A 27,618-nucleotide genomic window follows, 5' to 3' on the forward strand; every position below is an offset into this window, starting at 1 on the left:
CTTGCTTCCATTAAGGGATCTGCTAAGTATATTTTAACATGCAATAAACACAGCTTACACAGAAACAGTGCAGGACCACTCAAACAGACTAGGGTGATGTGAGGCGCTGGTAATTTAAAACTGCCTTATACACAGATTGTTTACCACATATTGTTCAGGCTTGTGAATAAATAAACTCAAATTATAAATTGCCTAGAATTTGGTGTTACCCAAAATAAATAATGATGTTCAGTTCCTTACTATATGGCACTGCGCCATCACTGATTATTTAATAAGGCTGAACAGATTTGCAAAGTTCCTGCCAAAACTTTTTAAGAAATGCACTGTAATGTGAACTACACAGTAACTAGTACATTACCCAAAACAAATATTACAAACAGAATTAACATATGTTTAAGACAAAACACATCTATAGGATGAGTTCTCAACTTCGCTTTATAAAAGGTAAATATTATTACTCTTATCTTTGAATAATCATAAAAAGCTAAAGGGAAATGGTTACACTGAACTAATCGTATGCATAAAGAATGCAGAAGTGTAGAAAGCAACACGGGTCAAAAGAAAACCAGAATAGCTTCTGGCCCTGGAGGACCAAAGTTGGCCAACATCTGTAACCATCAATCACCTGTAAGTTATAGTATTGAAAGGAATTAGCCAAACCACTCCTTTCCCAGTATGTGCATCTTACCAATGCCATGCTTTTTGTTTACATTTCCTGGGTTCTACCAATACAATTTATCATATGAAAACTTGTCAAAAATATGTTGTGTTTTAAATCATTATTATCTTGCCCGATTCCTACAACATTCAATAAATTAAGTAGTAGCAGTAGTAATAATAATGATGATTCATTTTCAGATTTGTTATACCGGTGCAATTTTACAACTATCAGCAGTAAAATTCAGTTTTGATATGATCTGCTTCCTGCAAGTCTTGTGTTGGTCATGTCTGTATTGTGTTGGCCTGGGAAAGAAAAGGCCACATCGCCAAACAATCATCACCTCCCAGGGCAGAGTCTATCAGATGATGAACAAGGGACAGCCTTTGAGAAGCAGATTGACAGTAAAGGACAGGCAAGGAGACAGATTATTTCACAGTAGAATTACTCAGTCAATTTGGCAAGCTCTCAAATATAAATTGAAATGCACTGCAGCTTGGATGTCTTTATTCTTCACAGCCCGTTAATGCATTTCCTAGCTGTGTGTGTAACAGTCGTGTTACCTTTATGTTAAAAGTACAGCAGCATAATGAAAGATCAATTAATTATAATGCACTAGGCATAAGCAAGTCAAGTGAGCAACAGAACTCTGTTCTTTATGTCAGACACGATTCATCTTGTTCAGTGTTCGGGGGGGGGGTGTAGAAGGCTACAGAAAGTCTTAGGTCATGACAAGTGTGATGTGTTACCTCACTATTTATCTTCAAATCCTTCTGCTTCAACCTTGAGAAAACATGCTGCGACAACAGCCGCTGTGCAACCATACACCTTTTGAAGGACGGGAAAATCAAAGCAGGCATAAAAGACAGTGGTTTATGCTCTAGCAACTCGTCAACATTTGTCAAATCAGAATCATTTGGACGGATAGGTTTGTTCTCAGTCACACCTGCACATCCTCTGGGTGCTCTGTCACACAACTTCAGCAGTTAATCACAGTCAGTCTGTCAAGTCATTCATAATTTCCAAAATCATACACCCTTCGAACTGCCTATAACAACACATGCATTTCAGTAGTCTTTTTTCTTTAAGATTGAATTAATTAGGTTGAGCCTGGCTGTGCGTTTAGGGTCATAATATCATGTTGAGAAATAAACACTCCACACACTGGCAGCTGTCTGTGCATATTCTATGACATTGAAAAAAATAATCTGTTTGGATAGTGCTGTTACCACCTTCAGGCTGTGTTTAGAAACTACTAAAGAATGCAATCGCATTGCTCCCAGAAGTAAAAAGCTAATCCAATGGGAAGTTTTCTTTTTTAGAGACTAGGAGAACGGTAAAAAGAGACAGCATGGGAATTAAACTCTTTCTACCCAGTTTCTTTATGTCAGCTGAGATGAGCATGTGCTGCTATATTAGCATATAAATAATACTGTCACTGTTTGCAACAATACAATGAGGAGTCTGGTTTAATGTCCTAACAATTCCACCCACGAATAACACCCAGAGACCCGTTAACCTCTGAATAAATAGCATAACAGGCATGATTTAGATCTTCACATTGGCTTGGGCAGAGGAGTGTCAGTAGCTAACTCAAACGCAGCACACACATTTCAACCAGGAGTTCAGAAGCTGGCTTACCTCATGCTGGCCACGTGTCCTGGGATGGGCGGATTCTGGAAATGCTCTTGCCAGCAGGGATGCAAACAGAAGGATGGAGAGGACTGGAGGCAGCAGGCGGTGGGATGCACAGGCGAATGGTTTTGGCACACAGCCGGGTATTCAGCAGGGTGATGTGGGCAGCAGGCGCTCATAGGGGAGGGTGCGCTGCTACTGCCACTGACTGAATGACACTCCTGCTGGTTGTTATGGCAAGAGAAAGGGGAATGGAATGGGCAACGGTGACAGCACTGGGGCAAGGCCTGGGGCACTACCTTGGGTGGCTTTTGGCTGTCTAAAGGAAGCGAGGATGGTTTCAGTGCGCCGTTGTGCTTGATACTGCCATTTTGACTCACTTTTGTGATCTGTGCCTCGCTGGGTGGCTGCCGTTTACTCGTGGGGGCGTCTCCGTCAGGGGTGGGGAGGGCGCTGGAGCCGGTAAAATTTGTTGGGACACTGCCATTGCCGAGAAGCATAAAGTCACGATTCCCATGACTCATAGCCATGCTCGTCTTCCCGCTAGCCTCTGGCAGAGTCCACCACTGGTCTGAGGAAAGGGTAAGAAAATGAGCTCAATTAATGTGAAGGTATTGCATTTCAGAATTTCCATCCATTTCAGGTATTACATTTTGATGCATCATCCATCACCCTTTAATTCTTGTGTGAAATTAATCGACAAATCGACACAAAGTGAAATGGTTCAGCCGTTTGGTACAAAACCACAAAAGGAACAATTCAGCAAAAAAACTAATACTATTTGACTAAGCAGCAAATATTAAACACTACAATGAAACTCTCCACGTATGGCAGAAATACACGCCTCTAATCTATGCCAATTCATTTGTTTCTTTGTTTAATATAAGTTATTCTACACTAGGGCTTCTAATTTCCCAATTACCATCCTAACATACTTTTAATAATAACTGAATGTACATGAGTACAAGATGAAAAGTATTTTGTACTGCAACACATGATTTTACGAAAGTACATTAAGAGAAAGATCTGAATTATCATACAGTTCCTTTATTTATTTTAAAAACCATAGTATGAAAGTATTGCATTTTTGCACAAGCTGTAGCTTACTGATATTACCTATGACATGTATAAATCTTTGCAATTTACAAAAGGTGATAAAATGCAGGGAATACATTAATAAATTAATGAAAACAATAAATGTTTTCCACCATACTGATTTACGTATGGAAAAAAACAATCTACAAAATCTACATAAATGTTCCTGTTATCACACTGTCCATTTAAATGTACAAACTAAGAAAGTAATTCATTAAATAAAAAGTTATATTATCAAGACTGCCTACAATGAATAAGTGTATGGGTAGCAATTTAATTGAATTAATTTACTGAATTTCTGGTTTACTATACTTATTTCTACTTAATGATTCTAACTGCAAAGGTGTTCCTTTAATCGATGCAAGATTATTGTGTGGAAAAAAAGGTTTGATCTGATGCATCTATGTTAAGTTCTCATTGGGACCCCTAAAAACAAGATGACATTCAAAAAGACCCAACTTGAATAAAAAATAAATAAATACATACTTGTGCATGAATGGCGTGTGTGTTTTTTGGTAGAGATGCAGAAATTGAATGGCAGACTCACCACCCACATTCCAGATGTGTGCATGCAGTGTCTTTTATACCTTCCCAATGACAATATCAGTCCTGACGCCTTATGAACATTTTACACTTATTCAGGTTCAAAGCATACAAAGGTTACAATATTAGACAGGGTAACCAATGTTCTGCTTGTGTTTCAGCAGAGATCATGCAAAAAAAAGCCAGCTGATTACCACAATGAAAGAAGATACAAAATATACTAAACTAGCCTGTGCAAAGACGTTTAGACCTGAAATTGTATTGACAGACTTGACTTACTGACTTAGAAAGACCTTTTGAACTCTTAAACTCCTAAAGTGTGTGGTGAGAAAACTAACAAAACAAAACAATGAAGAGCAATACCTCCAAAAAACTCGATTGTTTAAACTGAAAAACTAAATTAAATTGCAGAGCCAACAGGCATTACAACAATGTTGTTTTCCTTGCTTGCTCAGGCATTCTTCGGACATATCAGGCATAAGGCACCTCATACAGCTGTGTGCCACTGAAGAGGCAGAAAGGCTGAAGAACTGAGGTCTCTGTGCAGAAGCAAAGCAGACTAAGAGATTAAATTAGATGTTTTTTTTCTTCAAATGTTATAATTACTAGAAATGGAAACCCAAGAAGCTGCCAGGTGCACTGAGGAAAACAAAGGGCAGTTGCTGCATAATGTTTAATTAAGCCTAATTGAGACCTCACTAGAGAGAGGTGGTAATGACGGCCTCTTGATTCATTCCACAAGACAAAATTAAAGACGGAATTAAAGTTGTGGGCTTCACACTGCAATCCCTGTGTCATCTGTGGGTAAAATGAGGGATCTACTACAGAGGACAGGGAAGTTGAAAAACAATCTGACATTGTACTATGCAGCTCAAAAAATACTGTTTTGTAATTTAATTTATAAATACATAATAGCATTAACAACGTTAGATACAACAGTTACATTTAGCTTTAAAAACAGGACGTACAATATTCAATATTAACTGCATTAAGTATTTACAGTCTTATAAAACACCACAGCAATTTAGTTTGCAGTTTTGCTTTTTGAACTTCCAAAATATGTTCTGCTTTATAACTCCAGTGATTTATACCCATGTTAGACAAGAAAACAACTTAACAGAATATAGATCATTCAGAGTACAATAATAAGGCAATTTTTGTATAAACACAGATAATTAAAACAAACCAACTAATAGCTTTAGCTGTACTAACCAGCAAACAAGCTCTTGAAAACAAACAGCCATATATGCTGCTGTTCATGCACGGTACACACAGTACATGTACACAGTACTTCATGCACAGTACATCTGTGTTACAAAACATGTACCTGATGCTCATAATTGCATGTTTGTTTCAGAAAATATTTTCAAAGCCCATCTGCACTGATAAACCTTCCCCATCAATCAATTGAAATAAACATAATACGAACCAGTGAGCTGGAAACGCCTGAAGGCTGGATTTTAAAGTCCGTTTCATTTTCTTTCTTTCACATCATTTAAAAACTCACTCTCAACATGTAAGAGCTCTAATCAAAACACACACACACACACACACACACACCAATGTTATATCGCAAGTGTTTTGTATTAAAACCAGGCTGGGGAAAGCATAATGATCAAGCAATTTCATTCTTAAATACCTTGACAAAGTTTTTGTTCCTTGAGGTTGAAAAAATAACAACAAATGTCTTCCAGGAAATGGCCAGGAAAGCAGAGTTTAGAAAATCCAATGGTAAAAGCCACCCCAAGCAGGTTCCAAGTATGGAGAGCAACAAGTTATCCAGAGCTGGCCGTGCTGCACGGGAGAGAGCAAAGCCTGAATGACAAGCACATGCAGCTTGCCTTGCTAGGGGCTCGCAGTGGGCTGGAACTTTATCAGTGTTTGCTTTGTGATAGGACAGCCAAGTTCCTCTTGTGCTTAACCCGCTAGATACTTGTGCTTTGGGCAACAGCTGGTGTGGTGAGAGCTTTCTCCCAGCAGGTCAGAGAGCCAGGATGTGCAGGTGACATGTGCAATTTTAGCCTCTTCCTGTTGCCACTTGAACATTTCTGCTGTTTGGATAATCCTTTTTTCCCCCCCTCCTCCCTGTCTTTCTTTTTAAGGACAAGTGTGCTTCCAAGAAGGGAACAAGGGAGACCTTGAGAGTTCATTCTCAAATCTCTACGGGATTTTCGAGATACCAAGCTGAGAGTGGGAGGACAAACATCTCAAGAATTTTTTCACTGTCATTTCTGAGTAGTTTTATGATTTGCTTCTTCCAATTCTGATATTTTATTTCTGTAAGGACTGCATTTTTCATATGACAATTTCTGTTCAGAAACAACTTTCGTGACTTACTGGCGAACATGTAAATCATGGTTTTGTTGCAAAGTATTAAAGAGATGGCTTTTGGTCTTGGTTTAGCTTTTTTCCTGGGTCAGTAGGGGAGTTCATCTAGGTTATTAAATTAGGTCAGGAAACAAAAGGGGGCGGGGGGGGGGGGGGGTTGAATTCCTGAAACTTCATACAGGGGGTGTTAATTACTGGACTTTTCTTCTACAGTTCTTCTTCTGCAGAACTCTAAGGAACCACACAGCAAGAGACTTCATAGACAATGCGAATAAGGCAAGGGTATCATTGAGAAAATACTGATACTTGAATTTAATATTGCCATAATTTTTTACAACTTTGATATCCATGTATTTAAGTTAGTGTTAGAAAAACTGAATATCAAGACTGTAATAACAGGGTATGTAAGAAGGGAGCTTAAAGCCACAAACAAAGACCCTCCAGTTTCACTGTATAAAAGAGAGCAAATATCAACTAAAAGACCTGGAAACTGATAGATTGGAAGCAAACATGCAAAGGAAATGTATTCATAGCCTCTTCCATCCATCATCGTGGTCAGCCATTTCAACTGGCAGCTGAATAAAAACGAACATCTTATTCAGTGACACAATAATCACCACCTTTGCATTAACTCAGTGCCTCCATTTTCAAAACTAATCATTACCACGCAATGCACTTCATGTAATATCCCAAATTACACACTGCACAGAAAGAAAAAAAAATCATGGGAGTACTATATTTAAGTTAACAATCTTAAATACCATTTTTGATTCCAAATGTACAGGTAGGATTTTATCTTTCTACAGCAGCAGAATTATTTGATGTGTATTCTCAATATAAAATGAAAGACTTATAGTTACTTAGTGATAATCATACTTCCCCCCCCGTCTCATTACTAATGTCTTGATTTTTTGGATAAGCTCTGCATGTTACATTCCACTCGGGGGAAATGAAATTTATCATTTGGAAAAACAGCAAATAACAGTTCCTTGTTTTAATTTCTGCTGTCTACTTAATAATAAAATGGTTAGGAGTGAGGGTCAAAGTGCAAGAGCCAGGAAAATGTTTAAACACGTTTTCAAATTTGACAGTACTTATGTCAGAATAATTCAGCAAAAGGCTGCACAAGAATCAGGGTTTGGTCCAGGCTAGGTTTAGGGACCCAAGTAAACTAAGGTAGACTGGAGAGAAACTGAATGTCACAGCCATAATCATAGATCGTGTATTAGGACAGTCCATGGCACTCATTTGTTTATCATCATCACATTGGTATAGTACTGATTACTGAGAGCAGAAACCATGTTTGTGAATTATTGGATAATTAAGCAAAATCTTCTGAAATAGGTCAGTGGCAGTTTCACTCCAAGGGTTAACAAACCAAGGTCATATGCAAGCAGTCTATACGATCCAGAGGAAATTACCATTGTTTTGTAGTTTTTATTATTCTTTTATAGTGCTGCCCAGTCCCTGACCACATTCCAGCATCTGCTCTAGACACACCTGTAATACCTCAGACCTCCCCTACAGTTTTTGTCCTGAGCAGGTGGTCAAAGACTGGGTCCCGATAAGAGTGGAATGCATTTCTACAGAGCTAACTGAATTGTTGGCTTAGACTATTAGGTATGATAATGACTGATATATACACACACGCATACTACCAGTCAAGAGTTTTAGAACACCCCCATTTTTCCAGTTTTTATTGAAATTTAAGCTGTTCAAGTCCAGTGAATAACCTGAAATGGTACAAAGGTAAGCGGTAAACTGCCAGAGGTTATAAAAAAAAAAGTTTGTTACCAAAAACTGAAAAATAATGTTGTATACTGTGTTACTACACCCTCTTAAGCATTATTTGGCAGTGTTACGCGCAGCTCCTGTGCATAGAAGTTACACACTATTCCCACAATGCACACATCGTTTGAAAGCTTACTCTCTTGGCGACCACCACGTTTCATTCTCAAACACATCCGATTTACAGTTTCCATGTTGCCCACCGTCATTCAGAGCTGCGTCATTCAGGGTAAACCCGCAGTCTGCTCTGGGGGTGGCGGTGTGTCTCATTCACATGGTTACAGATCACTCAGTTTTGGATTTCTTTGCAAATAGGCTTGTTTTGTTCAGAACTACCTAACAATTAATCCAGTATATATTATTTGATGTTCTATCAAACACAGAGAAGTTCAGATCCAATTATGTAAAATCGTGTATTAGTACACTTTACACAGATTTTTCCATCTTGACATTTAGAGCTCTCTACGGGTGTGTGTTGCTTCTACCAAAATGTGGATGGGCACTTGGCAAACAACACAACAGCGAAGAGTACTCATGAGATTAAAGCAAAGCACACAAATTTGGTGCCCTTTCAAGGGTACCAGAGGGGATTGTCAACTTAAGGGGTTACATTTTGTTAAACAAAACGATTCCATTATTTATTTCTTATTTGTTCTATGCTTTAATTTCAGAGTACATTGAGACATTTAACTGGGTAAATGTCAATAAAAACTGGAAAAATTGAGGTGTTTTAAAACTTTTGACGATGGTGTATGTATGTATGTGTATGTATATATGGTCTGCTTCGATTAATCAATTAATCAGGTCTATTATTCAACTAGTGAATTGATCGACGATTAATATTTTCTCAAATTAATAGAGCAGATGTATAATTGGTATACATAACATCAAAGCATTAAAAAAAAAAAAAAACGTCTCATTGTTTTGACTGTGCAGTGACATGTGTTTCTCTCTGTGTCCACTCAATCTGACAACAGTTGTAAGAAGACACTTGTAATACTATACAATGTGTTTTTCAAGCAAATTAAATACTGTAGACTATAGGTGAGGTAGAGATTGCGACTTGAACTTGATTTGTGTTTATGCAGCTAAAACGCCGTAGGCATATTTAATACATATATTTAGGATATGTCAAGAACGGGTCTGCACAGTGTATTCAGGAACACAGAGTAATCCAAATGAAAAATCGGTCAAACTGACCAGCACTGCGCTTCTATAGTGTTATATTATAAAGGTGAATCATGCAAGAGATCACATCACAAGAGCTACAGTACAGTATCTGCGCACAAACTGCAGGGTTACAGCTGCTAATAGAAAAACTACAGTCTAGCTTTGGATTCAGAAGGAAATATTGAAGACAAAGTAAAGGTTTTCTGTTTCATTTGAAAGAAATGCTTTCTTAAAAGGGCAGTGTGCGCAGTTTACAGTATCATTTGCAAGCAAATACCGTTTGCTGTAGTGAGAGGGATGGAAAATCCTCTGTCATGTTGCAGCTAAACAGTAATTGTTTTTGTATTATAATTATAATTTGTATTTAGCACAGCTCTCAAGCATTGAAAACCCATCTCAAACTCTGAGTCATTGTAGCTAAAATCTCACGCATTGGGGGGGTGATAAATAATCTGTGTGCTCCCCACTGTCACGCATTGTTAATAAAATCTCACTCTGCGATTGTTTTTTTTGTAATAATATACATTTCTATTTTATTTTTGTTACCACTGCGTTATAGGCTGCTGTAATATCAATGCCTAGTATTTATTAAAGTATTACTGTGTAGCACAATCACTTAAAGACCATTACACTTATTTGAATAAGTGCCCGATTAATCTACCAATTAATCAACTAATGGCCATTGATTAACCGATCAATTTTAATCGATTAACAGCCCTAATTATATTATATATATATATATACACACATATATATACACATATATATATATATATATATATACACACATATATATACACATATATATATATATATATATATATATATACACACACATATATATATATATATATATATATATATATATATATACACATACATACACGCACGCACGCACGCACGCACGCAAAAACACACAAGCACACTGTCTCTCTCACACACACTACTACTACACACATTACTCTATAATCACAATCTTGGTAATTGGAGACAGTTTGCCATTTTCTTAAAACCCACAGGAAGATGGGAAATTCTGAACCTAATGGCTCCACTTCTAATAATTATTTGCTGACCCACTTCGCTAATGCCATATGGAACAGATTTATTAATTTACCCTTGTTCAGTACCTGCAATGTCTGGTCTGCAACTGGAGATTTCATTCAAATTAATGTACACAGTCTGTGTCTGGAGAATGAATTAAGCAATTAAAACATGACTTAAAACCTTTAGGCAGATAATGTGTAAATTATCTATTTTAAGACTATTTAACATGTCACTAGTGTACCTTTTGTATAAGGCTATAACATATATAGTAAAAAGAAAGTGGAGAATTCTACACTGCATTATAACTCTTGCAGATGTAAGCCTCATCTAATGAGACATGAACTACAAATTATGAGAGATGCTGCCCTTGCTCTGAAATGTCAGTTTTGTTCTCCTGCAATTTCAAGACTTGGGTTAAATTATGGAAATGTACAAAACAACAATAAGCCTGTTTAAGTTGTATTTCAATGAAGAAAGAAGATCTTTGTGAATTACTTGCTTTAGAACGAGACCCTTTACCCAGTGAGTACTCGGGAGCTTGCTTGAGGTCACAGGGAATGAAAATAGTACTTGCAGATCATAGATTTTCTTGGATAGTAGGCTATATCTCTGACTGGTACCTTTGGGGAAATGAAATTCAAATGGAAACAAACTACTACTTCTATTTCACTATAACCACCCACTGTAATGTAATTATCATGAGTAAATAGTATTGTATAATATGATCATGACTGAACTGTATGGCAAGCCAAGTTATCATTTAGAGATATCGTCTCAAGCTATCTTTAAATATTTAAATACATATTTAAATAATTTACAGATCCCTAAGATCTTCATTTAACTCCATGTACAGATATTTGCAATTAATTTCAATATATATTTAATAGATGTAAAGATATCTTTATTTAATTTCAATATATCTACAAATCATTTTCAGATATCTGTAAATGACTTCCTGTTCATATAGAGATATCTGCAAAATATGTCAATTACTTCCTGTATGTTGGCTGAGATTATCACTTCCCGTTTACTTATTCAGTTACATAAAAAAATATAAGAATGAGTGAACAGGAAGTGATAATCTCAGGCTACATTCAGGAAGTAATTTGCAGATATCTTCAAATGATTTACAGATATCTCTAAATGAATTGCAGATATCTTATTTTAAAGATTAAATCTTCAAAATATTTAAACATATCAAATTAACGGAGATCTCTAATTTCAAGATAAGCAATTAAATATATCCATAAATATTTAAAGTTATAATTTAACTTGCAACATATTTGTTTTCAGATTTCTCGGTAAGAATCTCCCCAAAACTAATTTACATGTAACAACAAAGTGCTTGTTATAGATTTGATATTTTTTCCCAAGCAACATTAACTAGGTTTGGAAGGAAAAACAAATAAAAAAATAAAAACATTCATGCTATCTCTTGGATTATAGCACTTTAAGAACAACAAAGATCTAGTAAGTCAGTAAGACATCATGTGCTTTAATGTTAGGGCTATACAGTTTTAACCATATGTTTCTTTGAAATCGCAAAAAGTCTTCAACTTGAAAAAATGACATCAAAGAACATTGTAACTAGCTCAAACTGTCATCAAAGCAAATGAGTCTAGCCTTGATGGCTAACAGCTAATCAGGCTGATTACACAGCTTTAAGCTTGACTTGTCCATTTCATGGAAGAAATGCATATACAATTTAGAGATATATAGGATTATAAGTAGCTACAGCATTCAGCATTGGGCTGCTACATTGATTCTGAATAACAGAATACATATTAATGTGTTCTGTTATTTATTATTATGATTTTGCCCATCAAACGTGATCTCACTGTTCTTTCTCCAGAAAAACTTCATGTGCAAAAGTCTGTAGTACAAATTCTTCAGGAAGAAAACCAAAGCTGCTCCCATTCCACATACCAGAGAAATAAAACTTCAAACAACTTTTGAAAAAAAAGTTTCCTGCCATAAATTAAAGTTTACCCAACTTGTTTCTGAATAAAAAAAAAACTAAAACTAAGACATTAAATAATATCCACAACTACAAGAAACTAGACCATAATGATCAGGTATTCTTAATCCATAGTGTAAGTAAACCAGCATAAGAAAAACAAATTATGAAAATGGAACATTGATTGGAATGTTAAGGGGCTTCTGTGTGTGTTAAGTTCAAAACTTGTGGAACTTGAAACCAACTTAAATCTCCCAAGTGGGGACTGATATCTCTCAGCTGATAAATGCTTGACAAACCCATGGGATATTCAAGACTTAACACCAGAAGTGAATATAATAGGACTTGATTGAGTGTATCCTGCTGCAAGAACATGCTAGAGCAAAAATCACAACTGTTATTCTAATATTCCATCTGCCTTAATTTTGCCAAGAAAGACTCCACTGGTATGTACTCTATAGGATTTTTTGCAAGATTTACACTACTGGATTAAAATGCTACAATCCTCTTTAACCCATTAATAGATACAGTATATGCATACATGTGTTCTTGTCTAAATTATACTTTTGAAAACATGCTAGATTATTACTAGTTTATTTTGCTTTTATAGTGGTAGGACCTCCCCTTCCTGGTTGAAAATTGTGATCTCTTTTTCTATGACGGGTATAATTTTGTGTTGTTATTTGTTTTAATATTCCACTCCTATTAGCTGAAGGAAAGAAAAAAGTAAAAGTAAAATTTACAGTCTCTCCAACAATGCCAGGTGTAGAAATACTATCTGTGGCCACTGTAATAAATATCTAAATAAAAGGATGGAAAACTATGACACACATTAAAGATAATACACAGACCTCTCTCATAGCTTAGGGTAACATCACCAGGTGATCGTAGGTGAACGACACCATTAAGCCTATACATATAAGTTTCTCCAAAAACTTCAGGTAACCAACGTTGTACCATAGGTTATAAAAATATGCAGTATTGCGCAAATCAAAAGAAGACGGCTTTATATACAATACAAATGTCTGCAAAGTATGTTGAGGACTTTCTATATTACCCATACAGTAGCTTCAATACATATTTTTAATAACCACTCATATGATTGCAATCCCCGTACAAAGCCTTTAAAACTGGACACCAAGATATTAAAATACAAAAACCTTGAATCATTAACAGAAATGTGAGGCAAAGCCTGTTCTGTGCCACAGAAACTGTCACTTTATAGGCACTGGGTGGACTATCCCAATGTCACAACACAGACAACGTTAAAACATCACTAATCATGACACACCTGTCACACCAATGGAGCAAAGGTGGGTCAATGTAAATTTTAGGTTGTTTTTTTTTCTGTAGTTAGTCTGGAAAGCTACTGATGCATATAGTTTTCCTGCAATAGCCTGAGATCCAGGCTGCTACACAGAATTGCTTCTTACCCAACAAGCCAAAAACTGCTCACTTTCTTTACATGACACCTTATCTTATTTTCATTTGTCAAAGACATGTTCCCTTGTGACTGGGTTTCTTTAACTCAGAGAGCAGAGTAACAACAAATCGGTAAGTGAAAAACTAAATAAATAACATTAACCATTAATTAAAATAACATATGCGCGTAACGGATTCCCTAAGGACAAAAGATATGAATTAATTTAAGAAACATGATGAATGGTCAAGTTCTTTTTACAGATAAACTCACCCTGTTTAATGAAAATCCACAATGTAACATCTATCCCAGGTGTTTATAATGAATGAGTTCCACTTGCACATGTATAATTTATAGAAGAAAGGGGTAGAGGGACAGAGTAGGTTTTGGGTTTTCAGCATCCAATTAAAATAGGGTTATGCTCCCGAGGGTGCTCCAATGTAACAGCGAGAGCTATTGAGGGACCTGCCGCAGAAAACGCTTGGGAGGTGGTTTCACGCAGCACAAAAGCAAGCCAAGCATTCTAATCACTTTTGTTTTTACAAGGGATTTCAGTAAAGTAGTGTCAAGGCTTCAGAGCAACGTGCATAAGAGCATTCTTCTTGCTTTTGTCCCCCACTCTTAACCACCACCACCACAATTCCTGAGAAGGGAAATGACACAAGCAGGCAGACTTTTTCTTTCGTATCACAAAAGAGCTCTGAATACTTGAGAGCAAACGAACACAGTCAGCGGCCCATACAGAGAGCTCTTATTTGATCTGAGGCTCGCAGAGACACTAACGAAGGCCGAGGCAGACAGGGGCAAAGAGAAAGCTTATTTGAGCACAAATTTAACGTTTATTCATCAGGCCGGCTTTCCCTTTGAGGAGCTGCCCAAACACAGCCCTTGCAATCCGGAGTCAAGCTTTTCTTGCTGCCTCTTAGCAAACACACGGGAGCCTGGGAAATACTGATAAATCAGGGGCGGGCCCCTTCACACGCTAACCTTTAGTACCTTCAGACGAAGATGTCAAATTCTCTGGGACTCTGTGGTTTCACATTGTGCACTATCTGCTCATAGGGACAGCCAATAGTGCATCATCTCTTTGTATGAATATTCATGCAGCATATGAAGAGCTCACAAATCCTACCCCTTCCCAGGTAGAAACAGTGCAGGGGAACAGGTTTCTGCATGCTGAAGGTACACCCTGACATCAAATATGGATGTGAAAACCGCTACTACAAAATGCAACGGATAAATAAGAGCAGGAAATTAACGGACTGATTCAATTGGATGCAAACTGCATTAACCCTTTGAAGTCTATACACCGATTCTTCCTGGGATTTTTTTAGAAATCGGGTGCGTCACATTCCTCTGCTGCAATATGACTCCAAACTAGAGCATTTTATATTAACAACAACAACAATAATGACGATGATAATCATAATTAGTGAGTGGAATGCTTATTGTAGAAAACAAATGCCTCTGAGAACAATGCTGTACTTCACAAAATAAGCTGATTAACCATTTTTTTCAAGAAACTCTGTATACACAAAGATCTGGTTGGACAATTGAGAAAGGGTCTTTATTTCTTTAGAGGGATACATTCTTCACTATGTTTTGAGGTAAAGAAAGTCTGCTACTGATTAGCATTATTCACTTCAGCCTGTTATTTCTGCCCACATGGTAGAAGTCATTCACTCTGTGTCAGCTCACTCAACAGTATTAATACGGGAGCAAAAAGGGATTAGGCACATAGGATGTACTAATGTGTTGGGTTTGGGAATAACCGAGAAGTAGCATTCAAATGCACCATGATCCCCAAGGAAGGCTCCATGTCAGAAAACCACAATGTAGCATTCGACAGCTGCTGCATCAACCCAGAATGTGTAGAAATAAATATGCCACAGAAATGTTCTGCCACTTCTGTATATTCATTATAAAGTAAGGACGTTTATGAGATCTTTCACTGTTAGTAGAATATTTAGCTTGGTTTATAAAATGTATCAATGTCATGGCCAACACACAGAGCAGCAGGTATATTTTACTGAACACCCTTCAACACTACTCCTTTATATGTGGCATTATAAAAACCATTGGATCCAAGGGATAGATTCCAGAAATTAAATGATTAGTACCTCCATGTACTATTGAATTGTAACTATTTATTGAAGGTTTAAATATCTTTAAAAAAGGCTCTTAAAACTTGTTTCACATTCCACAAATAACCTCTACATATTTTTGTTAATGGGAAATATCTGGGCATTAGGTTAAAAGGCAGCCCATTTGTTTCCCTTAAAGCCAAGGGAAAATAAAAACAGTCCCACGGCAGCATTAGTCAAACTTGATAAACTGCATTAGACCAAGGCATATTATGTTATCCATCATTGGCACCTACTCTAAAGAATCTCAAATCATTAAGGCAGCTTTCAAGAGCAATCAAAAACATTTCCCACTTCATAAGCTGGTTGATTAGCAAATAAATCTGAAGCCGTCCTTCACGATATTAATGTATTAATTCTAGAAATCGAGACAAACAAAATGTCTTACCATGAAACTGGAAAATTAACCTTAGGATTTGTACAAATCAATTGAAACTCTTGTACTGGTAAGTCTCCAGATCCTGTCAAACAGAAGCTGTTTCTGTTGTATAGTAACAATAAAATGGATTGACATGCGAGTACATAGGTATCATCAAGAAAGCAACATGGCAAATTAGATCAAATATGGAGAAGGGTGACCGACAAGTAAGATATTTACACTTTTCAAATTAAAGCAAGAAATCTCTCATATAATTTCAGAAAAATTACATCAGGAGAGTAGCAGGGCCTCTTATAACACAGGAATTAAAAAACTTAAAACTCCATAATGTTTGTGTTATTTGTTTTGTGTTTTAGAAAAGCAAAACTTAACGTGGGTTCTTATCGCATAGCTACATTTGCTAATTGTAATACATTACATAGAAACAAATCTCTGCAATAGCAAACTGGCAATCTGCAAATGTACTTATAACGATGATACACAGATGTTGTAATATGAATACACCAGGTGTACAAACTGTACAATATATACCTCAGTGAGGTTTAAATACCTTGAGAAAGAAAATACTGGTGAACAAGACATGGATGACATTTGTGCAAGTTGCTGCAGTACTACAGATACAATCTATTGAAAGACACTGAGATAATGAGAAGAAACCGCCTTCAACTCATCTGTGGCAAAGTGATTTCTTAAATCACAGACAGCATTAACACTGGGGTTATGCTCCATTCATCAAAACTAAATGTAGCCATGTCAGATAGAAAAGACTAGGAAACATCACAATGAAAACCAACAGTTAAAAAGGGTTATTTTTCAAAGGAACCAGCCATTAACGTTATCGGGTGCATGATTAATGTCAACCTTGACAAATATGTGCTCTAAACACACATATACATATATGTACTCTTGTCTATCACACTCAGACATTGCCCTGCTGCAAAAGGTGAACTCTGTAAGTGACTTTAAAGATCATGCAGTTACACACCAGACCCTGACAGCACACCCACTTAACACCTCACTCCTAACAGTCATGCCACTGCAGTAAAACAAAGGCATAAATGGGAAGAAATCTGACCCTGCAGAGGGAGCAAAAGCTAATACTTTTTTTTTTTTTAAATAATCATCAGCATCATAATCCTGGAAGCAGGCCGAAAAAAGCATTCTTTATTAATTTTAACAAAAAATGCACACATTCTTGTCATTAACTTATTCTATCAAAAGGGTGAGAAGCATACGGAAAAAAAATACTTATCATTACTTAAATATTTAAGAACATAAGAAAAAGTTTACATACGAGAGGAGGCCATTTGACCCATCGTGCTCGTTTGGTGTCCATTAATAACTAAGTGATCCAAGGATCCTATCCAGTCTATTTTTAAATGTTCCCAAATTTTCAGCATCCACCACATTGCTGGGGAGTTTGTTCCAGATTGTGACAACTCTCTGTGTAAAGAAGCGTCTCCTGTTTTCCGTTTTGAATGCCTTGAAGCCCAATTTCCATTTGTGTCCCCGGGTGCGTGTGTCCCTGCTGATCTGGAAAAGCTCCTCTGGTTTGATGTGGTCGATGCCTTTCATGATTTTGAAGACTTGAATCAAGTCCCCACGTAGTCTCCTCTGTTCCAGGGTGAAAAGGTTCAGGTCCTCAGTCTCTCAGTAGGACATTCCCTTCAGACCTGGAATAAGTCTGGTTGCTCTCCTCTGAACTGCCTCTAGAGCAGCGATATCTTTCTTGAAGTGTGGAGCCCAGAACTGTACACAGTATTTGATTAGATATATTTGATGAGCAACATCCTCTTGTGGCAGACAAATAGCCAATACCATATTACAGATTCATTTAGCGTTAAAGATGCCAAATCAATACCTTTATCGACAAGTGGGCAACACGTCCCAGAGAACACATTTAAAGCTTCAGGCTGATTAAATGGTTCCTGCTATTCAATGCTAAAAACGAATTAACAGTTAATTGCAGGGAGAATATTGGTATTGAGCCTCCTTCTCCTCAGAAACCTTCCATTTTGAGATCACTATCCACGTCATTCTGGACGATTCTTGCACAACAGGAAGGAAGGTACATCTGTTAGAACAGGCAAAGCCATTTTAATTGTGAATTGTTAAACAGCAAGGGAGGAATACATCCACAATCAAGGCTGGCATTAAGATAGGATGAGAAGGGGGGTGCCAGCTCAGCCATGGAGTTAAATGAGCATCCTTTGATTGAAACATGGTGGTTTTAGCTCTTCAATAGTGGGGAAATGCAATGCTCTGCTGCTCCTCACAAATACTGTCCAAGACGTGTCCTCATCTAAGCACACAGTTTACAAAGTTTGACTGGATCTCAGGTGAGTAGGTTATCAAGGTGAAATGGATCAACTGGCGGAGATGTGCGCCAATGCCGTATAAGCCATACAAATTAAAATGTGGAATTCTAAATGTACACCCAGTATCTGGTCAAGGTTACTCCACGCCATTTGTCATGTGTGTATTTTATACAAAGATATATATTATCCAGCAAACTTTTTATACATGCCAAAACCAAACTACAATTTGAAATGGCCTACTAAATTAAGAAAAAATGTACATTTTACTGCAAAACTTTAAACTGGAAAAAGTAAGGCCCTAGTTTCAACATTTAAATTGACTGTTAATTCCATCGGATATCACTGCAGATCTACTGAAAAATAAATACACATTTTTAATGGCGTTATAGAAACCCATAATTCCGTCTGTATAGGGCTCTGTACTGTTTTCTGACAATTTTAATTGAGGGTAAAAATAAACTGTAATAATAAATTTAAGTATTTATTAACCAGATTAATATTTAGAAAGGTTTGATTTTTTCATTTAGATGGAAAATTCCTATCCACATAGTGTTGGGGCCCTCTTTAAGGAGGTGGGTTAATGTCTGAGCCATTAACAGTAGAGTAAAATTATTAGTGACAGGCTTATTGAATTACATCATGCAAAAGGTCACTGGGGTTTCCCACAAGGCAGAGTTTCCAAATTATAATGAGGAAATTGAAAGGAAAAAAAATAAAAGAGAAGGAGAGGGTTGGGGAGGGTTGCTCTCCATAATGGTATAAACCGGAGCAGTAGCTTAACAGATACACCACTGTGGCTAATAAAACCATTGCTGGTTTAGCCATAAGAACTGGCAGAAGTCCTTCGGTTCCTCTGTTGCATCCCAGAACAGCACAGACACTTAATCTGAGCACATCAGCATGATTTCATTTTGTTCAAAAGAACAATCCAACAGGTTTTGCTTCCCACTTAAAAGTAGATCATGTCAGAAAATATCCCATGTCCTTGCATCTGTATTTTCTACGAATGTGTGGATTTATTCATGCTGATGATAATTTGTTAACTTGTAAATTTGCACATTTGGGTTGTTTTAACGATTCAACCAAAAAAGTCACTTTATCCAATCAAAACTGTATATATATATTTTTTTATGTGACAATTTCTAAAGGGATGAACTTGATATTTCAAGCCTATTAAACATTGAAAGGCTGTATAGCAGCTTATGTTCAATTTTTAAGTTCAGTTCTATTTATAAAGACATTTTAAAAATAAAAGAAGGCATACCACCAACTATAATCCACAAAGTCTTACCACAGAGTATCATACCACTGTGATATGTATAGTGCTTTCAGATTATCATTGATAAGTGATTTTCTGATTTATCTTTTAATGTTTGAATAAAAATCAAAAGCTATTCTACCTTTATTTTTAGTGGGGGGTGGGGGGTCTGAATTGCTAAAATAACTGATTCTCACTGGTACAGACTGTAAGAACAAACTCTTTCCTATCCCAGTGATTAATAGTCCTGGCTTTGAGAAAGATAAAGCTGGCCAAACTTTATTTAGACTCCTGGACATCTCTCTAGTTCGTCTCCGTTGTCTCGGACATGAACAGGGCCATCTTTGTTTCATCTGTAATTCAGTCAGACTGTAGACTAATAAAACGTACATGTTAAAGTCTGGTTGCAACTTCAGGAGGGAGGCAGCCATGTTGCAAATTTGACACACATAGGTTCATTGAAATGCCAATGACAAAACAGGATCTAGTGATAGATAAATAAAAACACAAGACCTTTTACCTTTTAGACATTTACCACCTTTTTAATACCGATTAAATTTGTAAAAACTGATTTTAAACACACAATACACACTTTCAAGATAAATTACTGGTTTATGAAATGACTAAGAGTGAGTTTCTAAAAAAACAAGCTGTAACTTTCTCAGCTCCAAGTGTTCTCGAAGTTGATGTTAAATTAGGGTATCTACCTTCAATATATCATTAAGGGGATGGAAATTCAGATGTGTTGTGTATTTATGTAAACTTCAGGGTCAATATGCAATATAAGGTGGGTTATTTCATTAGATCTTAAACAGCATCTATTTTATGTTGTTTATGTTTCATGATAAATAGATAAAATTAAAATCTGATTATTTGAAATGTGTAACAAATTTGTTTTTATACACAAAATTAAGTTATTTAGAAATGCTGTGCAAACTCTTGTCTATGGCTTTATATAAATATTTATTTTTCAATACCTGACAACTTTTCTCCACACAAACTATCAACTTATTTTGGTACTTTTGAAGCAGCAGGTAGTGAGCCATAAATGTCCCTGGTAGTATTATAGAAATAAAGGGCCACTAATCATACTAACCATGTGTTTGTTGAAGTACGTCACACCTTTTGAAAAGTAATTATATTACTAAATCACTAGGATTTACAAGGCATCATAAATCAAACTATGGCTCCTGCTTAGAAAGTAGGAACATTCTGAGCACCTATAGTAAAGTAATTGATAAAGTAGGTTGTTACTGCCACTCACTCGATAAAGCCATGGGAAAAACAAACAAACAAACAAACAAACAAAAACCTTTAAGGTTAATCATCAAGCTGGTCTGCATATCTGACACCACAACTGTACATTCCAATTCAACATTGATATGTTTACAGCTACCATATGCAAGCATGTATGAAACAGTTTAATTTAAATTACTGCAAGTGGCTAAGTGAGGTTTAGTGGCTATTAATGGAGACCACTGTTTTGGTACAATTGCACCACATTGCTAAAACTGGTTCAAAGCAGCAAGTTCAACTCAACTAAAGCTGTTTTCCAAGCAGGTCAAATATCTGTTTTACCCCAGTTCTCGTGCAACGCAGAATTAATTTCTCCCCGAAGGCTTTTTCGCCTCATTCTGGGCCTGTATTCAGCCAAATGTCTCCTAGCATAGAATGCACAGAAACTTTCAATTTCCTTCTCTGTCTGCTATTGTTGTAGAATCCCACTAAATATTTACTCTTCCCAGATTTGTAAAAAGGGATGAAGGGAGCCCCCTTTGTGCTCTAGGGTAAGAAACACTCTAGTCCTTGCCAAGCACAAGGTTTAAGAAATGCCAACAATTAATTATCTTATTCAAGTTAGAGGATCTTTTTCTCGTGTGCACGTGGGGACCCTTTTTCAAACACTATTAACAGGGATCACCAACTGAAACCTGAAGAAAAATAAAAAACTAGAGTACTGTGCAAAAGTTTTAGGCAGGCGTGAAAAAATGCTGTAAAGTAAGAATGCTTTCAAAAATAGACATGTTAATAGATTATATTTATCAATTAACTAAATGCAAAGTGAGTGAACAGAAGAAAAATCTAAAATCAAATCCATATTTGGTGTGACCACCCTTTGCCTTCAAAACAACATCAATTCTTCTAGGTACACTTGCACAAAGTCAGGCATTTTGTAGGCATATAGTCAGGTGTATGATTAAACAATTATACCAAACAGGTGCTAATGATCATCAATTCAATATGTAGGTTGAAACACAATCATTAACTGAAACAGAAACAGCTGTGTAGGAGGAATAAAACTGGGTGAGGAACAGCCAAACTCAGCTAACAAGGTGAGGCTGCTGAAGACAGTTTACTGTCAAAAGTCAAACACCATGGCAAGACTGAGCACAGCAACAAGACACAAGGTAGTTATACTGCATCAGCAAGGTCTCTCCCAGGCAGACATTTCAAGGAAATGTGCTGTCCAAGCTCTTTTGAAGAGCACAAAAAAACGGGCAACGTTGAGGACCGTAGACGCAGTGGTCGGCCAAGGAAACTTACTGCAGCAGATGAAAGACACATCATGCTTACTTCCCTTCGCAATCGGAAGATGCCCAGCAGTGCCATCAGCTCCAAACTGGCAGAAAACAGTGGGACCCTGGTACACCCATCTACTGTCCGGAGAAGTCTGGTCAGAAGTGGCCGTCATGGAAGACTTGTGGCCAAAAAGCCATACCTCCGACGTGGCAACAAGGCCAAGCGACTCAACTATGCACGAAAATACAGGAACTGAGGTGCAGAAAAATGGCAGCAGGTTCTCTGGACTGATGAGTTAAAATTTGAAATATTTGACTGTAGCAGAAGGCAGTTTGTTCACCGAAGGGCTGGAGAGCGGTACACGAATAAGTGTCTGCAGGCAACAGTGAAGCATGGTAGAGGTTCCTTGCAAGTTTGGGGCTGCATTTCTGCAAATGGAGACGGGGATTTGGTCAGAATTAATGGTCTCCTCAATGCTGAGAAGTACAGATGCATACTTATCCGTTATGCCATACCATCAGGGAGGCATCTGATTGGCTCCTAATTTATTCTGCACCATGACAACGACCCCAAACATACAGCGACGTCATTATGAACTATCTTCAGCGTAAAGAATAACAAGGAGTCCTGGAAGTGATGGTGTGGCCCCCACAGAGCCCTGATCTCAACATCATCTAGTCTGTCTGGGATTACATGAAGAGAGAGAAGCAACTGAGGATGCCTAAATCCACAGAAGAACTGTGGTTAGTTCTCCAAGATGTTTGGGCCAACCTACCTACCGAGTTCCTTCAAAAACTGTGTGCAAGTGTACCTAGAAGAATTGATGCTGTTTTGAAGGCAAAGGGTGGTCACAACAAATATGGATTTCATTTCGATTTTTCTTCTGTTCACTCACTTTGCATTTAGTTAATTGATAAATATAATCTATTAATATGTCTATTTTTGAAAGCATTCTTACTTCACAGCATTTTATCACACCTGCCTAAAACTTTTGCACAGTACTGTACATTTAAACAACAAAAATATATTTAAAAAAAAAAAAAAACTTACTATGTAATAATTCATACATTATGTACAGATTGGTTGTTCAGTTTCAAAATAAAGAAGATTATGAATTGTATATTGCTGCATGGCACAAGTAACAGAAAAGCTTAGTGAACTGATACATTATGCAAATTCAGCTGCTAAATATCAATATAGCAGCTCAGATTTTGGTTATAGTTCTAATCAAGAACTAAAAATGCTTGTCCATGAATCTTATACATGAGTGATAAAACACAAAAAGAATGATTCTACTTTATCTTAATAATGTAATGTGGATCCCTGCAGGACTTGTTTTTTTGCCTACATGTTACACATTTGATTAACAGTCACAATCTCAGGTCTGTAAGTTGTTGAAAATTTAATGAGCACAAATATGAACGGCAGAACAAAGTGACCTGATGCAGACATTTTTATAAGGACTATATAAAGGGCTGTCAGAGAAGCTTTCGGTCATGTGCCATTGTTATCCCGTCTAAGTTGTAAATACTGAAAAGTGAACCCTTAAAGTGTACAAACTAGAAAACCAAATGGTTTGGTTCTTTAAATTGGTCTGGGTGTCTTAATTCTTCTACACAGAGCATGTGATTAAACAGCCATAGAGGCATACTTGTAAATTACATGGAAATATAGAACAAAATATATATGGAATACAGTGGTTAGGTAAAGTGAACATTTTAAAAGGCCATTAACAGGCAATGTAACCTTCCTTTAATTCTGAAAGGGAGACCATTTCCTGAAAACACAGACAAATCATTACAGTCTTCTGAATGTTTTAAACAGTCAGTACTAAATGGACAAACAATCTGATGCTTTCAGGGGCAGTGCATTGTGAATCAGTTTAGAACTGGAAGACCCTCATGGATCTTATAAGCTCTAACATGATATTCTGTAAGGACCCCTCAAGAATATGTGCCAACTTTTTGTGAAAACACACACACATGCACTTTGCGTAAACATTTGGTGATAGTGCCCCTGCAGAGACTGTTCTCAGAACCCCAAGAGGCAGATGACCTAGAGGTTGTTAATTTAATAGATTTGTGGTTTGTGTAACTGCTGTAGCAAGGGATACAGTAAGTCATCTGCACAGTAAATCAATTTTTTCTATTCAATCCTCTAGTGATGTATGAATTGAACCGAAGGAAGGCAACTGCAAGATAGTCCATGTAAGCAGGAAATGTGCATGGACTTTATGAGTTGTGAGACCTGAACAAGTCAACCTAAGCAGAAATATGTCCATCATATCAATTACATTCTGGATGGAAAGGGATGAAATGAAAAGAGCTGCTTTTGAATACATTTTGATTTACAAACGATGCTTCTGAAAGGGGAAAAAAAAAAAAAAAAACATACTATAGTAGTTTACACGAATCGTGCAAAGCATTGGATAATTTGAAATCTGTAACAGAAGCAGTATTGTGAATGAGCAGTAGCATATACAGTGAGGGAAAAAAGTATTTGATCCCCTACTGATTTTGTACGTTTGCCCACTGACAAAGAAATGATCAGTCTATAATTTTAATGGTAGGTGTATTTTAACAGTGAGAGACAGAATAACAAAAAATCCAGAAAACTGCATTTCAAAAAAGATATACATGGATTTGCATGTTAATGAGGGAAATAAGTATTTGACCCCTTCGACTTAGTACTTGGTGGCAAAACCCTTGTTGGCAATCACAGAGGTCAGACGTTTCTTGTAGTTGGCCACCAGGTTTGCACACATCTCAGGAGGGATTTTGTCCCACTTCTCTTTGCAGATCCTCTCCAAGTCATTAAAGCTTCGAGGCTGACGTTTGGCAACTCGAACCTTCAGCTCCCTCCACAGATTTTCTATGGGATTAAGGTCTGGAGACTGGCTAGGCCACTCTAGGTCCTTAATGTGCTTCTTCTTGAGCCACTCCTTTGTTGCCTTGGCTATGTGTTTTGGGTCATTGTCATGCTGGAATACCCATCCATGACCCATTTTCAATGCCCTGGCTGGGTGAAGGAGGTTCTCACCCAAGATTTGACGGTACATGGCCCCGTCCATCGTCCCTTTGATGCGGTGCAGTTGTCCTGTCCCCTTAGCAGAAAAACACCCCCAAAGCATAATGTTTCCACCTCCATGTTTGACGGTGGGGATGGTGTTCTTGGGGTCATTCCTCCTCCTCCAAACACGGCGAGTTGAGTTGATGCCAAAGAGCTCGATTTTGGTCTCATCTGACCACAACACTTTCACCCAGTTCTCCTCCGAATCATTCAGATGTTCATTGGCAAACTTCAGACGGGCCTGAACATGTGCTTTCTTGAGCAGGGGGACCTTGCAGGCACTGCAGGATTTCAGTCCTTCACGGCGTAGTGTGTTACCAATTGTTTTCTTGGTGACTATGGTCCCAGCTGCCTTGAGATCATTAACAAGATCCTCCCGTGTAGTTCTGGGCTGATTCCTCACCATTCTCATGATCATTGAAACTCCACGAGGTGAGATCTTGCATGGAGCCCCAGACCGAGGGAGACTGACAGTTATTTTGTGTTTCTTCCATTTGCGAATAATCGCACCAACTGTTGTCACCTTCTCACCAAGCTGCTTGGCGATGGTTTTGTAGCCCATTCCAGCCTTGTGTAGGACTACAATCTTGTCCCTGACATCCTTGGACAGCTCTTTGGTCTCGGCCATGGTGGAGAGTTTGGAATCTGATTGATTGATAGCTTCTGTGGACAGGTGTCTTTTATACAGGTAACGAGCTGAGATTAGGAGCACTCCCTTTAAGAGAGTGCTCCTAATCTCAGCCCGTTACCTGTATAAAAGACACCTGGGAGCCAGAAATCTTGCTGATTGATAGGGGATCAAATACTTATTTCCCTCATTAACATGCAAATCAGTTTTTAACTTTATTGAAATGCGTTTTTCTGGATTTTTGTTGTTATTCTGTCTCTCACTGTTAAAATACACCTACCATTAAAATTATAGACTGATCATTTCTTTGTCAGTGGGCAAACGTACAAAATCAGCAAGGGATCAAATACTTTTTTCCCTCACTGGATATGTTAAGAAGCACATTGGATTCTTAATATTGACTTGATTTTCAACAGGATTTCCAATAACTACAAACAAGAATTTAAAATAAAGTTAAAGATTGTAGCCTCAGTCGCAAAAGTCATCCACATTCTTCACTTCCAAACCATCTTTGTAGATTCTGCTATAATTCAAATCATGGTAGATAAATAACTTTTAATGCAGTACCTTTGTTTCCTCGTGTACTGTAACTAATTTTAACTTATTTTGCAGTGAAATTCTGTATCTGTTTTAAGCACAAGTAATGGCACGAAGTTAAATAAATTCTAGTGCTGCTGTATGAAGGCATATTTAAGACTTTCTGATATGTTTTACTCTTCAGCTGTGATTCTAGTCTGAGTTAAAATGACAACTGAGGTTAAAATAAAGTGATAATTGCAGCCTTTAGGACAGCTTCTAACTTGACATTTAAGCTTTAAGGCATCAATTGACAAAGCAGAGCATATCTTTTCAATGAATGTGGTGTAAGACTTGGAACAAAAATGTGGGGGTTTTACCATCGAGGAAACCCAAGTTTCTTCCACCAGCTATCAACTGTAAAGTCATCCAAAGTAAAACAAAAAAGCAGTAAGGTGATACTGCATAGGAAAAAATAATTATTGTTTTGCAGTTGGTAGTCAGCTGTAAAAATAATGCCTTGAGTATGATGTTCCTCTGTCATTACCCCTGCATAATTAAAGCAAACGGGAGTATACTCTGTAGGTTTGAAACAACAAAAGAATAGGTGGGTACATGCGGTAAACAGGGCTGCAAACATGAGCACCTGCTTCCCAGATCACTGAGGACCACAGAACCCACACAGGAAGGCACTTACTTAGTTAAAAGCACCCTGCTGACCCTTATCTCAGGTGTCCATTACCCAATCGAAATCCATGATAAATCAACAAGATTCCGGAGTTAAAAAAGTAAATAAATATGTACTATACCAATTACTATACATTAATTAAATTAGAGAATAAATTAAATAAACAGATAGCCTACTACCTAACCATACAAGACAGCATGGCAGTATAATATGTTAGCTCCTGTTCTGAAGAACAAGGATAAAATAGTACACAATGTTCATTTCATAGATTAAAAGGGAGAGTTTATCAATTGATGAGATGATATGACAGCAAAGCTTCAAACAACAGAGCCCTTGGCACCAAAGTCCAGTTTCATTAATTTGTCAGAGAAAGATGACATCAGTAAACCTGCGGTTTGATCAAATCCACATAGCAAATTACTTTAACATGCAGAATTTGATTTTCAAATGTGTTCTGATG

General features: G+C 37.2%; 1 protein-coding gene across 2 annotated transcripts in view; it reads right to left on the reverse strand.

Moving 5' to 3' along the window:
* disp1 (dispatched homolog 1 (Drosophila)) overlaps positions 1-27,618 on the reverse strand; it is an 83,643-nt gene that overhangs the window by 27,557 nt on the left and 28,468 nt on the right. Inside the window, exons 1-2 of one of the 2 annotated variants that reach the window (XM_066706159.1) lie at positions 5,571-5,761; positions 2,300-2,864 (exon numbers count right to left, since the gene is read on the reverse strand). In XM_066706159.1, coding sequence (XP_066562256.1) covers positions 2,300-2,823 — 524 coding nt within the window. In that variant the 5' untranslated portion in view covers positions 2,824-2,864; positions 5,571-5,761. Of the gene's footprint in view, positions 1-2,299; positions 2,865-5,570; positions 5,762-27,618 lie in introns of those variants that run through there. The other variant, XM_066706152.1, reaches the window with a different exon arrangement.

The sequence above is a fragment of the Amia ocellicauda genome, chromosome 1 (assembly GCF_036373705.1).
Source record: "Amia ocellicauda isolate fAmiCal2 chromosome 1, fAmiCal2.hap1, whole genome shotgun sequence".
Taxonomy (NCBI): domain Eukaryota; kingdom Metazoa; phylum Chordata; class Actinopteri; order Amiiformes; family Amiidae; genus Amia; species Amia ocellicauda.